Source organism: Lissotriton helveticus, chromosome 10 (assembly GCF_964261635.1).
Source record: "Lissotriton helveticus chromosome 10, aLisHel1.1, whole genome shotgun sequence".
NCBI lineage: Eukaryota > Metazoa > Chordata > Amphibia > Caudata > Salamandridae > Lissotriton > Lissotriton helveticus.
In genome coordinates, this window is record NC_136071.1 from 1,132,041,285 (window position 1) to 1,132,055,253 (window position 13,969).

The following is a 13,969-nucleotide window of genomic DNA, read 5'->3' on the forward strand; positions in this document are numbered from 1 at the left end:
CCCACATTTACATTTATTTACATTTATAGCCAATAGGTCTCGCCTTTGGGACCTTATAAGTGTTTAGCCATGCAACAGTTAATGTTGTTGCAGTAAGGATATGGTGCTGCATAACTAAATACTTATAAAGTCCCAAAGGCGAGACCTTTTGGCTATGCTAATGCTTGTTCTTTCAAGTTCTGCAAGGCTACCCAATAGGCTTTAAGGTTGTACTTCCGGGATTGTGCGCCTTTTTATTGGTTCAGTTGTCAGCGAATGAAAGTTCTCGCTATTTTAGCGTTGATTTTGAGTTGTTCGTTGTAACTTTGGCTAGCGCTCGTATTTTGGCGTTTGTGTCAGTAGTTTGTTCCCGGTTTTTGGAGCCAGGTGTCTGTGTTTTCAGGGAGTTCCGAAGCAGGCATGTCATTCCCCAAGGTTCCCATTAAGCGTTTCAATGAACACGTCAGTGAGTAACTTTATTTGGTGAATGCCCGGGGCAGTATTAAGCTTTTCTTTTGCCATACACCCGTTTATTTCAAGTAAAAATAAATCTCTGTCTGTTAACCCTAAAGATAAGGGCATACGAAAGCTAGGTTTTATGGAGATGCAGGTTCATACTGCAAATGCCTTTACCCCAACTATCCATAAGCCACTAATGTTCTATTTACCATGCATATTGGAGGCTGAAACTAGCTTCACAATTGTTGTTTAGTTAGTCATAGTTTCCCACTTCCACGTTGTAGAAGATACCTGGAAGCCAATTGTCGTTGTGAGAACAAACATTGTTTAGATCTGGTTCATTGTTCACGTGAGTTTCAGAACCCAGCAATGACGATGTCTCGAGAAGCGCGTGGGAAGGATAAAGAGCCGCGCGTGATGAAAGAGCGTTTATCAATTCCCTCTCGCGCTCACAGTGACACTTCATTAGGCTCTGGTACGTATCCTGGGTAACGGGAGACGAGGCGGCGCTAGTTTGTGCTTTCTTTTGTAAAAGGTACAAGAAGAAATATATTAACAACGTACATACTCATGCACCACACTAAAAATAAAATATTTAAACAACTGCAATTGAAAACACCATGTATCTGCTCATGTTAGCACATTACTAAAATGCTATATAGATAAGCCCCCATTCAAGCGAGTTATACTTGTACAGAGTCGCACACACGTGCAACACTTCTTAAAAAAGGCTGGCGCAGGCTCAAGTTGGCTATCATCAATTATTTATTATTTTGGGATGGGGGAGTCTATCATTTTCTTATCAACGGAGTATTTCCGAGGAACTAGAACACTTTACTGCGGCCGCGAAAGTGAAAGCGACGTAACCTGATACTGGAATGCAACTCATTCGAATGAAATAAAAACAAGTTTGACGAGAGGCAGCAGGGGGAGGGGAGATAGGAGGGGGCCTGCGCCTGTTTCCCTTGCGGAGTGAGCTTAGAAACCATCTGTTAATTGCAAACAGATGGTTCAAAAGCCCGCTCCCACAAGGGAATCTCCAAACGTGCACTCGTTGCCATTCAAAGCACTGCAACACGTGCATGTTTTTGCCTGCAAAAGTGAATCGATTACTAAAGGTATTTTTCCTATGCAGCACATGCGCGCTGCGTAGGCGAGTCCTAATTAGGCCAAACATCCGTTCTCTGTGGGGCGGAAATCTGTGGCTATACTACAGCAACCCATCTAACAATACAAGAAAATAAATTTATAAGATGGCTAAGTAATCCCACCCAGAGAACCCCATTAATTCCCTTATTCCTGGACATCCCCCTTAAACATATTGAGTTTTGTGCCGCCGAGCGACCGCTTTTATTCTGATTAGGATTATGGGCCACTGAGCCGCTGTATTTTTACAGGGACACCTTAAAGGAGTTACTACCTCTCGCCAGTGCCACAAGTCTTCCCTGGTTCCAACACATTCGTCACTGGTTTCAGATCCTGGGCATAGACGAACTATGGAACGATTTCCATACAATAATAACTTGCAGTTTAAAAGGTGCTGTAAAAGCCGCATTTTGAGAATATATCCAACTAATCCCGCACAGATGCACTTTCCAGGGCAATTTTGCAAGTAGTTTGATTCTTCCAAAGTCTTTCTCCATGTACGAAGTATATATAGACTCTGGCTAGGTCTTTGTTCATGAGCAGGGCCACTGGAAATATGCGGCTGGGGAAGGCCAAATTATGAAGCAGGGCGGAGAAAATTGTGTGGCAAGAAAAGGCAAATTATGCGGCATTATGAAACACATTTTGTGATAGTATTACTTCATTGTTTTGTCTTTTTAAACTTGTTAGCACGATCTTGGCATTGCTTGCACCTCATTAGTACCAATTTAGCACCCAAATATAGCAATATGCTACAGAGAGGGGACTAACCAACCATTCAAAAGGGCCTTTTTACTGCGCTGCAAAATGTATTGTATTGTATTGTAATTGCATTATATAGCGCTTACTACCCCTGACGAGGCGTCAAATCACTTTTTCGGCAAGTAGCACGGTACTCCAGAATCCATAAAAAAATTAGTGGTGAATTATTATAGTGAAAATATGAAAGTAATATGAGTGGTGGATATGTTAGTCAGGTATTTGGATTGAGAAGGATAGTGGAGGGATAGACGAAGTGAAAAAGGTTTGAATTATATAGCGCTTGCTACCCCTGATGGGCGTTAAATCGCTTTTTCAGTGAATAGCACGCCACTTCAAAACCCATAAAGGATTAGTGGGGAATTAGTATAGTGCATATATGAAAGTAATTTGAGTGGTGGATATGTTAGTTAGTTATTTAGATTGAGAAGGATAGTGGAGGGATAAAGAAGGGAAAAAGGTTTTCATTTATATATCGCTTGCTACCCTTGATGGGGGGTTGAAGTGCTTTTTTCGGCGAATAGCTCGCCACTCTGGAACCCATACAGTGTTAGCGGTGAATTAGTATAGTGAAATATGAAAGCAATTTGAGGGGTGGTTTTGTTAGTCAGTTATTTCGATTGAGAAAGATAGTGGAGGGATAGAGAAGGGAAAAAGGTGTGCATTAATATAGCTCTTGCTACCCCTGATTTGGGGGGGGTGGGGGGATTGATGTGCTTTGCTGCGTTTTTACTACCTTTTAAACTGCTTTAGTTAGAAATAATTTTTGGGGGGTACAATCTGCGGATTATGCAGCACATGATGGATTAGGTGGCAAATCTATAAGTATGCGAAAATCGCCACGGCAACACAATCACAGAATTCCAGTGGCCCACTTCGTGAGGCAGCGATTTGGAGTGCTTAAAATCATTACATGTACTGTTGAGTGAAAACCGGGCTCCGTTAATGAGGTGTTCTGTGATCTGTGCCCCCATTGCGCAGTAGAGAGTTTTATTTTTCTGTCCAGTGTATGCCAAGCATAGAAATGACTGGATTAGACCACTGTGCCCTAACCTCTCCCCTTCTAGTCTTTGGCCTGAGCAGATTCTTGCAAATAGTGTGGCTAATCAGAAAGAAGAGAGGCAAATCATTTTAGTATTTTATAGCACACGTTGGGGTCAATGAAGTGATGTTTTCATTTTTTCTAGGAATGTTTTTTTTTTATTTTCTGACTATTCTTCTGATGTTAATCATTTTATGTTCAAATGTGACTTTTAAACCTTGACATAGTTAACCCTGATTGATTAGGACATATATATGATAATGCATGAGGGTGGTACACTTCAGGACAGTAGATCTATAGGTCCTAAATGTTATTTTTCGAGCCCTTATGGTAGACATAGCTGACCGTGCCAAGGATTTTAGGTCGAGCCTTCGAGACGTCTTGTATATACTTTAGCATATACTTATATGTGTATATACTTTGTGGCCTCTGGAGACCAACCCTAGGTCGTGTTTGCTTCCGCTCAGGGTCTTTTTGTTCTGTTCAACTACCTCTATTTAACTGTCTTGGTAGAAAACAACCAGTAGAGGTCAGTACAATACCAGAATTGCTTTCTGCTTGTTCAACTGCCTCTATTTAACTGTCAACTTCCTCTATTTAATCGTCTTGATAGAAAACGACCAGTAGAGGTCAGTTAAATACCAGAATTGTTTTCTGCTTAGGTACTTTCTGTTTTTTTTATTTTTCTGACAACTGCCTCTTTTTAACTTTTCTTGATAGAAAAAGATCAGCATAGGTCAGTAAAATACCAGAATCACTTTAGCATTCTCTAGATTCCAGTCCATAGAAATTGTCTAATACGAGCACCAGTAGACAATAATATTTTTTTCAAATCTTGTATTTTCAGTAAGACGACCACCGAAGGCCCTGATTTTATATTAAAAACAGAGCTTTGACCTATACCATATCCAGCTGAAAGGCAATATTTCTCTCCATGTGTTTCCATACCTGGCGTGTCACGCAGTTTGGTGCTTACTTTTCCTCCATGTTAAAGAACAGTAGATGTTTCAGCACCCAGGCTAATGTGCTGCATAGCTAAATACATATAAGGTCCCAAAGGTGATACCAATTGCATTGCAAATGCTTGTTGTCACTGGACTGTGTTTTATTACAAACCACCTGACAAGTTTGTTTTTCCTTGATCAACCCCTTTGTGTTATGATGTGTCTCGTTGATAACATGAACTTGTGTGACATCACGTTTTACAGCTTTTAAGGTTTTTAACTGAAATAAATAATTTGTGATGATGGTGACTACATATAAATACAGACAATATAAATCTTTGTTTCTTTTGTTCTCTTTGCTGGTTTAAGGTAATGGTATTCTCTGAAGGGTAGGAACTGAGGTTAAACCTACTTTTAGGGTTCTCTCTGGGGCCATCCAGCTATCAGCTTTGTAGATGCATTAACTCAAGGCCTTTGTCATCAGCAAGGCCCAGTGGGAGGGACAAGCCTGACCCTGTGGCTAGTCGTCCATCACCAACAGGTGCATCTGTGTGCATGTGATGATAGCGCCTGCTCATCCCTCAACTTTCATTTCCTGCAGGGGTTCTGAAGTTAATGGAGCACGGGGAGGATTACGTCTTCACGCTTCCCAGCGCCTATGCACGTTCCATCCTCACCATACCTTGGGTTGAACTCGGAGGCAAAGTGAACATCGTCTGTGCCAAGAGCGGCTACTCGGCCGCCGTCACCTTCCACACCAAGCCTTTCTATGGAGGGAAGATCCACAGGTACTGACTGCTCCGGGCTCCACTGCACACTGCATGTGTTCTCTGCGGCAAGTAACATGTGGCTTCAGTGCCCCACAGCCTCTTACAAGCATCTTGATACTTAAGACTGAATTTGAACTGAAATAGGATGTGAGAATTTACTTTTGTAAAGTCCTCTTTTGTGCAATTAAGCGACACTAGGCGGTCCAAAAACCTTTGTGAATCGAGCTCCATGTGTGTTTGTGTGTTCAAATCACCCAATGACCCCTCCCCTCTGACACTGACTTTAGAAGGTTGCAGAGGAGAGAGGTCACATGGTGGCCTGTCCTCTCTAGTACTTGCCTAAAGATGGTGCAAAGTGGCAGGTCCCTCAATGACCCCTCATTTCTGACACTTGTCTTAGAAAGCGACCTAATGACGTAGCCAAAAAAGTCTTTAACCGATCTTCCCCTTTTTGGTTCAGCTGTTGTGTTGAAAGTTTTGGGGTGATCCGTCAAGAAGGGTCCGGGAAAGAAGAGGCTCCCCAAAACGTATTTTTTACATGTTATGTCTACAGGGATTTTTCATTTTTTAAACAAGACTTTATACCGAACCGCTGAACGACATTACACCAAATTTGGCAGACAGCTAAGTGTTGGTCCAGAAAGTGTGCTTTTTGTGATTTAGTGTAAATTCGTTCAGTAGTTGCAGAGATATTAAAGTTTAAAAAGTATAGATATCTAGGGACGTGAGTCCTTGCAGTGGACTCGCTTATCCTACTAAAATTTGAGTGGCTTCCAATACTTCAACAAGGAAGTGTTGGCAGCTATCTTGGGACTCGGCTTGAAGCTGAGTCTTACACAAAACTTGAAAAATAATGAAAAGGGCAGGACAGGAATACCCTGCACCCCCTCCCCCAGATATGGAGGGGGGCCCACAGGGACTCCTCCGCTGGGGGGGTTAAAAGTGCTTTTTTAAATTTAATATACTGTGGATCCGCTGTAAAATAAAAAATAAGAGATGCACAGGCTCCCACTAGTGTTTTTTATGAAGACCGCAGGGTGGGCCAAATCCTGGCAGAATGCAGCAGCCCGGATATCCGGGACTGCCACCTCCCCAGGGCTATGTGAAAAATTAGCACGGTGGAGGCAGCCCTGGGGACTGTCACCCCTTGTGGATTATTTATGCAGGGGTTGCCCGGGGCAACCCCGGTGCCCATGGGACCGCCCCAGGGTAAATGTTTTAATTCAGAGGGGCCCGCTTGGCCCCCCTGCAGTTTCAGGGACTGCCACTTCCCCTGGGTTAAAGGTAAAATTAATGTGGGGGGCACCGACCCCCTGCAGCCCCAGAGACCGCCACCTCCCCGGAGCATGTGTAAACAATTGAAGACGGGGAGCCGTGCATTTTCAGCGATGTCATTTGAGATGTCATCAGTGATGTCATCAGAGATGTCTCGGACCATGTCCTGGGTGAAACCTCAGCTACCTACAACTGCTGAATTTCACTGGCTTTGTACGAGTGAAGCCTCAGTCTAACTATAACATACCTATAACCAATTTCTACGTTTAAAAAAAAAGTCTATTTCCGAACTATAAAGTCCTTGTAACTCTGTTTTTTTCAGTTAATTCTAAAGGTTTTTTAAATGCTAATTCCTAATTATAACACTCCAGCAAACTTTGTTTTTTCAATGAATATATATATGTATCCAGCCCTAAGTTGTAAATTGTTTTTGTGTGAGGGAAAATGGTGCATTAATTCCATTCCTACATTTTTTGTTTTCTATTTAGAGTTACTGCAGAGGTGAAGCACAATCCCACCAGCACCATCGTGTGCAAGGCACAAGGGGAGTGGAACGGAACACTGGAGTTCACCTACAGCAATGGAGAAACCAAAGTGATCGATACCACCAAGCTTCCGGTCATCAGGAAGAAGATACGGCCGCTTGAGAAACAAGGACCGTTCGAATCCAGGTGAGAGAGCGCATGAATCAGTAGACTTCCTGCGAATAAAGGCACTTCCAAGGTTTTAAAGTGCTTGTGGTCCTGGGCATCAACTATGGATATTCAGCAGTAGCATCTGCTGTGCTACCCTTGCTTACCCTTTGGCACCCGTGAAATGCCTTCTGCTACCACTGGTTTCCAGGCCCGGACTGGCTGTTGCGGGCACCGGCAATCCCCCGGTCGGCCGTATGGGTGGGGGCCGGTTTTGGGCCCCTGGGGGCCGTTTTTGTTACAGGACTGTTTTTGCAGCAGTCGCGCCCCCAAGGGAGGGGGGGGGCAGCAGAGCACTTTGCCAGGGCCGGTTTTGGTTCCCAGTCCGGCCCTGCTGGTTTCAGTAATAAAGCAGAGACAGCAGCAGGAACCAGAAGTACAAAGACCTTAATGAGCCATTTTCAGGGCTAGTTGCAGACAGCTTTCTTTGTATAGGTGTCCTCATGTTATCATCATTTTTTTAAAGTACATTTAAGAGGTGATAGAAAGAGTGTGGGTTTTGGGTCTGCCCTCTTCAGTCCTTGGCTTTCATGGGATGTTCGTGGTTTGCCATTGTTTGGGTGGCTCTTTATCTAGGCCGCAGTATTTCCTGGATGGTTGCATTGAAGCTTGAAGGCCGAGCTTGAGAGAGAAGCTTAATTTTGCAGTCTAGATACTGTTCGGGCACCTTATGAAGTTGTATGTTTTTGAGTCTCTAGGGTCACAAGTAAATTTGAGAGGAAATAAGCTGCGGGTTGGCAAAAGGCACTCTTCTCTAGTCTGAAGAGCTGGGGTAATTTTGGACAGAAAACTAGATATTAGCAGCCCAAATTCAGAAACAAAAAAAACAGTGGGTTTTAGTAGCATTTACAGAGGTAAAGCAGATATGAGCATTATATTGAATATTTATGATCACAAAGTAAATGGTGTTGGTACGTAATTACTGTGCTTTAATGTTACCCCGCACAATGCTCTCTGTTTTATGTGCCACGGGAAGAGAAAAGACAACCATGCGACCTATAGGTTGCTCAGGTCGCCACCACACTCATTGTTATTGGAGCACCATATTCCTAGGTCTGACCTCCTACTGTCACTGGGGGGTGTTCTCAAGGTATTCTCCCATTGAACTGACACTCCAAGTAACTCGGTAGGCAATTGTTTTTAATCTGTATTAAGAGGGTGCAAAACATTTGGCAATTTCGACCACTTTCAATGGTTTGCTTTCACGTCTGCTTGCCCCTGATTTAAAAAAACAGGCAGAGTTTCCTTCAACACCAAAGAGTCCTCACTCCACATAGTAAGGAATACAAGGCACGAAAAATACTTGTGTGGTCCAGCTCTGTCCAGGGCCAGGCAATATAATTACTTTAATGACAGTTACATAAAGTTTATTAGAACATTGGAATGCTCCATTGAAAACAATGGAGTGCTTCGGGCTTCCAATGTCCAGTAGAAGCCCAGGCTTCTAATGGGTGGTAGAAGCCTGTAGCATCAACATTCCAATGTTTGTTCACAGCTGTTGCTGTGAACAAAGGCCTCATGGATTTCAATCCCCTCGGGCTCTGTGAGGCCTTTGTTTACAAATCAGAACATTCTGCCCTCTAGAGGTGGAATGTTCTAATAGCCTTAGAGCCTCTTTAGTGAGCTGTACTAACCATTAAAGGCCCCCTCCCTTGTTAGAGCGGACCTTTAATATAGCCTTATAGCCTGCCTTAGAGGGCTATAGCGGCTATTAAAGGCCCTCTCCAGCGTTAAAGGCCCCGAGCCGAAGGCGAGGGCCTTTAACAAGGGAGAGGGACTTTAATAGCGGTATAGCCCATCTACTCTATAAGGCTATTAGAACATTCTGTCACTAGAGGACAGAATGTTCTAACAATAAAAATAAAGCATTTTGGGAGCGTGAGGGGATTGGAATCCCCTCAGGTTCCCTGAAGCCTTTGTTCACAGCCAGAGCTGTGAACAAAGAAACATTGGAATGTTGGAGCGCCAGGCTTCTACCAGCCATTATAAGCCCGGAGCACTCCATTGTTTTCAATGGAGCTCCCAACATTCCAATGTTCTAATGGCTGGTAGAGCCTGCTACATCGGGCTCTAAGGCTATATTAGACTGCCCAACCCCCAACAAGGCTTGAAAGCAACTTCCACAACAGAAGAACCCTGGTGCCTGCATGCCAAGGTGTTAGGAGGACCCTGCAGGACGGGCCTCACATAGGCTTTCCTACTGGGGAAGTTGTTTTCAAACCTACTGTCAGGAGTCGAGCAATGCCACTACCTTCATGGAGTTACTACATTGCCCAGCCTCTTGACAGTACTTGGGCTTTGGGTTCATTTCTTTTCACCCATAAAGTAACCAGGACTGGGAACATACTGCCTTGACGACATGAAGCAAAGTGTAAAGGGCACTGAAATCACTCGTATTTCATTGGCCATAGAAAATAGACAGAGGGGCAGTAATATGAATATTTAAAGGGCACAGATAAACACGTGAATGACTAATTTAAGATAATAATTTTAAAATGAGTTTGTCAGTGGATGGCGAGGTGAAAAACTTTAATGAGGCTTAGGCCCTTCTTGCACAAAAAGCAAACAAATTAGCTAAAAAGAAGCCTAGAATAGGTCCTAACTCAGTATAACCTTAGGGTTGCAAAGATGGTGAAAATGCTTCTGGTTTGAAGGTGCTGGGGGTAGCAGTGCATCCGGCAAACTCAAGGAAGGAAGACAGGTGTTTGTAAATCTTCACAGTTTATGTGACATAAGTTGTAACATCTGGTAAAATCCACCCTACACCATTGTATCTCTACGAATACACTTTAAGTGGCCAATTCTCTGCCACTTTTATGATGGGTTAAAGTAACCAGTCCCTCTCCTGCCTTTGCAAGTGGAGAACTCCCCAGGCTGTAGTTCACTGCACAGATCTGTAGGCTGATATTTTGAAATTATATGGAAAGGGTTTTCAACCATATGCCATTATAAATGCACAGGGAAACAGAGCCTCGTACATGTACATGCAGGGAAAAATGTGGCTCCTCCAATGTCATTGACAAAGGTGGGTGGGAGGGCAGGGAGGACGTGCCTAAGGAAGAGATTCTGACTCTGCTTTCACCAGGAAGTGATTTCTGGTTGTTAATAGACCCTCAGGAAATGGGGAAGTGGAGTAGCTTTTTAAGTCTCGCCTGCAGACTGCTTTTAACTGTCTTGTTTGCAAAGACCTCTTGTGGACAATACTAAAAACGTACAATGGATTTAGAGTCCACACATTGCTTGTCAATGATTGGTTTTCTTGTCACTCACTCCTTGGCTTGTTTCTTATTCCATGACTTTCGTTCCTCTTCTTGTATTTGTCTATCTCCTTGAGCATAGCCTCTTTCCCATCATTTTGATTGGATGACTTGTATCCTTCTACAGTTCACATTCAGGCAACTACTTTCTTCTTTTTCTTTCAGCACTCCATGTGAGTGCATGTGCTTTCTAGCCCGCTCCCTTATGTGCTGTTACCCCTCTGATGCCCACCCCATGCACTACGTGCTGCTCTCACATCCACCCCAGCCCAAGCTCATCCATTTCTTTCCCCATAAAGAATTATGATAAAGGAAATTTATAAAGTGCATGGTTACTAAGTCTGGGTGGTGAACTCTGCTCCGCACGCGGAGTTTGCAGAGTTTTCCTCACTCTGCGTTACGCGGAACTTGCGGAGTTCCGGAAAACTCAGCTGAGCTGAGTTTTTTTCCTATCTAAAGCTCATCAACATCAAGTTGGCAATCGAGGAAAATCCACCTCCCCACATGATTTTTCCTCGTTCGCTATTGTCAACGGCAACTTGGCCAGCTCCAGCATGGAAAATCAACCACCCGGCTAGATTTCTCAACGCGGGCAGTCGGATTTCTCATTGCGAGTGAACGCGTTTGCTCACAACCACTCACGTTGAGAAACCGTCGTTGGGGTTAAGAAAGTTCTGCTGCTCATGTAAAAAATTCACTCAAGCGGCTGAAAGGAAGCAGCGCCCGCTTGCGCTGCACATGGTGCTGTTCGCGATGATTGCACAGTGCGGACAAACACTCGGCGCTGAAAATCAGCGTAAACAGAATTAATCTAACGCACTCCGCCTCTTCCTTAGCTCTGCGTAGCGCAGCAGAGTTTTTTTTTGCATGAACTCCGCCCAGGCTTAATGGTTACTCCAAATGGAGCATCCCCATTTGGAGTAACCATTAAGCCTCTCAAAAGGAGGCCAAAAGGGAGAATCAGATTACTCACTAACCATAAAAGGAAAGAAAACTAAAGAGTAAGCTCAAGAAAAAATAGTCTGGAGAACACAGTACTCACTGCCATTTCTGTCTAAAAAGCCATGTGTAGAGTTACTTTCGAAAAAAGAATTCTGAGCCTTCCTGTCTCAGATACAGGGGTAGAGTGTTCCACAGTTTTGGGGCTAGGAAGATGAAAGAGCAGCTAACTATGCAAACTCTTTTAACGTAGTGACTGTAGCAAGCACATTCCAGTCGACCTGAGACTTCTACTAGGCCGGTACAGCTTCACCAGTGGAAATAAGGAGTGGAGTCCTTTATCATTTAGAATTTTCTGGCATGGACACAAAGCTTTGAAAGAAACTTTTTCTCACCGGAAGCCAGTGCAGCTTGGCAAGAGCAGGGCCCCTAGAAGATGGCCTCGGGAGATCTAACAATAGCCGAGCAGCCTCCTTCTGTACTCTTTGAAGTTTTTGCAGTGTACTTTGCATAGCCCCCATGTTTAAAACATTACAATAATCCAGCCTGGACATAACAGGGCCTGAATTATTGTTTTCCTGGCCGCCTCAGGGAGGAAGCCGATGATTTTATTCAAAGTTTTAAGAATACCAAAATACTTCCCCAACAGGCAGGCCAATTGACTGTTTGAAAGTTAATTAAATTTCTAATTACATTTCCAAGTTCTTCACTTTAGGCTTGGGATCTAGTGCGGGTCCCAGTACATCTAGCCACCAAGTGGAGGGCCAGATTGAGGGCTGCTTACCAAGAATGAGAACTTCAGTTTTGCTGGCATTAGGCTTAAGGCAGCTTTGATCCATTCATTCTGCAAGTTCATCCAATCTGAACCAGGTTGTGGCAGCTCCATCATCCTGAGATAGCATGATGATCAACTGCATGTCGTCCCCACCTAGCTTTTGTTAATTTTAACACTTGTTTTTCCTCCCCTTCATTCAGTCTCAAGCTCCTCAATTGCTCCTTTACCCCCTGGCCACTCCCCCTTGCTTCCCTCCCTACCCACTCTTCCGTTGTTCCCCTATCCCTCTAGATCTTTATAATATTATGTTTTCTTCTTAATTTTTTAGGGCCCTGCGGCTGTCATTTGCTGCCTGGCTGTTCCACATTTTTTAGAAGTCGCAAAGTCAAATTATTTATGAATCCAAGTAGCACCCGGCATTGTACATTGGTAAATTAAAAAAATAGAAAGTGGTGCCTGAGTCATTCCATAGGCAAGCATACATGTGGTGATGCATGTGTGTGCATAAGCATAATGCTTGCTCGCGCCTATGTAATAATGAGTCCACCAACAGTGGCTGCATCATTGCATCTTTTTACTTTTTCTCATTTTTTTTCAATACTACAAAGCAGCAACATAAAGCATTTTGCCTCACATCGGCAAAAGCATTAGCAAAGACTTTAGGTCAAAAAAGGCTAGACTGTTGGTGTTGCCAATGCTTGTTTTCAAAGTTCCACTTGATTTTTGCTATGTAGACACTGTGTTTAAGTGAACAAAAATAGGGAGATGCCCTTCACTGCAGAATTGCCCCACTCTGTCTTTAACCTCTTCCTGGTAAGCAATTTATTGCAGAGGTCTGCCACCCAAACACTCTACATTTAATCAGTTATTCGAGACAGCCGACACAATCATGTACCTCTTTTCCCCTTTCTGTACTCTTCAGGAATCTGTGGCAGCACGTCACCAACTCTTTAAAATCCGGCGACCACGATCTGGCCACAGAGCACAAGCAGCGGCTAGAGGAGCGGCAGCGAAGGGAAGCGAAGCAGAGAGCGGCACTCAACGCAGCCTGGAAGCCTAAATACTTTTCAAAGGAGGTGAGTGATATGCTACACTCTGCATCATGGGGTTTTAGATTTAGCAGGAGCTGTGCTAATGCATATGAAATGCATCTTCAGTTCAGGAGCTGTCAAAACACAACCCTGCTCTGCTGGGTGTTGTCTCTCCCTATGTGTCCTTGCACCACTACCACTCCTGGGCCCTCTACTTGCAGAATGCCTACTGGAAGATGCGGTCATTGGCAATGTACCAGGAATACCCTGTCCATTATGATTCTTCAGCCACCTTATGTAGCCATCAACCCACAGCCATCAGTCTGTGACTGCGATGAGGGTCTGACATGATAATGAGCAGGAGACGGTGGTTGGGGGGCAGAGGAAATACGGATGGCTGTCATGGACCTTGGAGAGACACCGGCGCTGTGGGAAGCTGGGGGCGAAGATGGCAAATGTCTAAAGAAGAGTTGATAATTAGGTCTTCAGAAGATGGGACTGGCCTCCAGGGCATTATCATCTTCTTAGAACACAAGGATTTCCATTAACGTGCAGAATTATAATGAATTTTCACAAAAGCGGGACTACTCAACAAAAGCAATCATATAAAGTTGAGGGTCAAATGGATAGCCATTTTTATGCAAGCCGTTCGATGTGGCTCGCAGGATGTCCCCTTGGCATAGGTGCAGCGGCTTGTCTCTCTGCCTCCTGTTGTATTCTTTCATGCGATTCCTCGTGTGCATACTCCTGTGCAGTGCCCTATCTATTGTGTTAGAATGCGTAAGGTTTGTATTTACCTCCAAAAGAGCAGCTCATGAGGAGAGTTTCCTGTGGTGCTCTGGTCGCAGGGACATGACTCAGCTTGGTAAAACTGCAGAGTCACCATGAAAAGTAACTCTGC

General features: G+C 44.0%; 1 protein-coding gene across 2 annotated transcripts in view; it reads left to right on the top strand.

Moving 5' to 3' along the window:
• Window positions 1-13,969, top strand: part of OSBPL10 (oxysterol binding protein like 10) — a 784,850-nt gene that overhangs the window by 762,837 nt on the left and 8,044 nt on the right. For both annotated transcript variants that reach the window (XM_078663937.1, XM_078663936.1), the window contains 3 exons: window positions 4,931-5,117; window positions 6,863-7,045; window positions 12,960-13,113. In XM_078663937.1, the coding sequence (XP_078520063.1) occupies window positions 4,931-5,117; window positions 6,863-7,045; window positions 12,960-13,113 (524 nt within the window). The remainder of the gene's footprint in view (window positions 1-4,930; window positions 5,118-6,862; window positions 7,046-12,959; window positions 13,114-13,969) is intronic.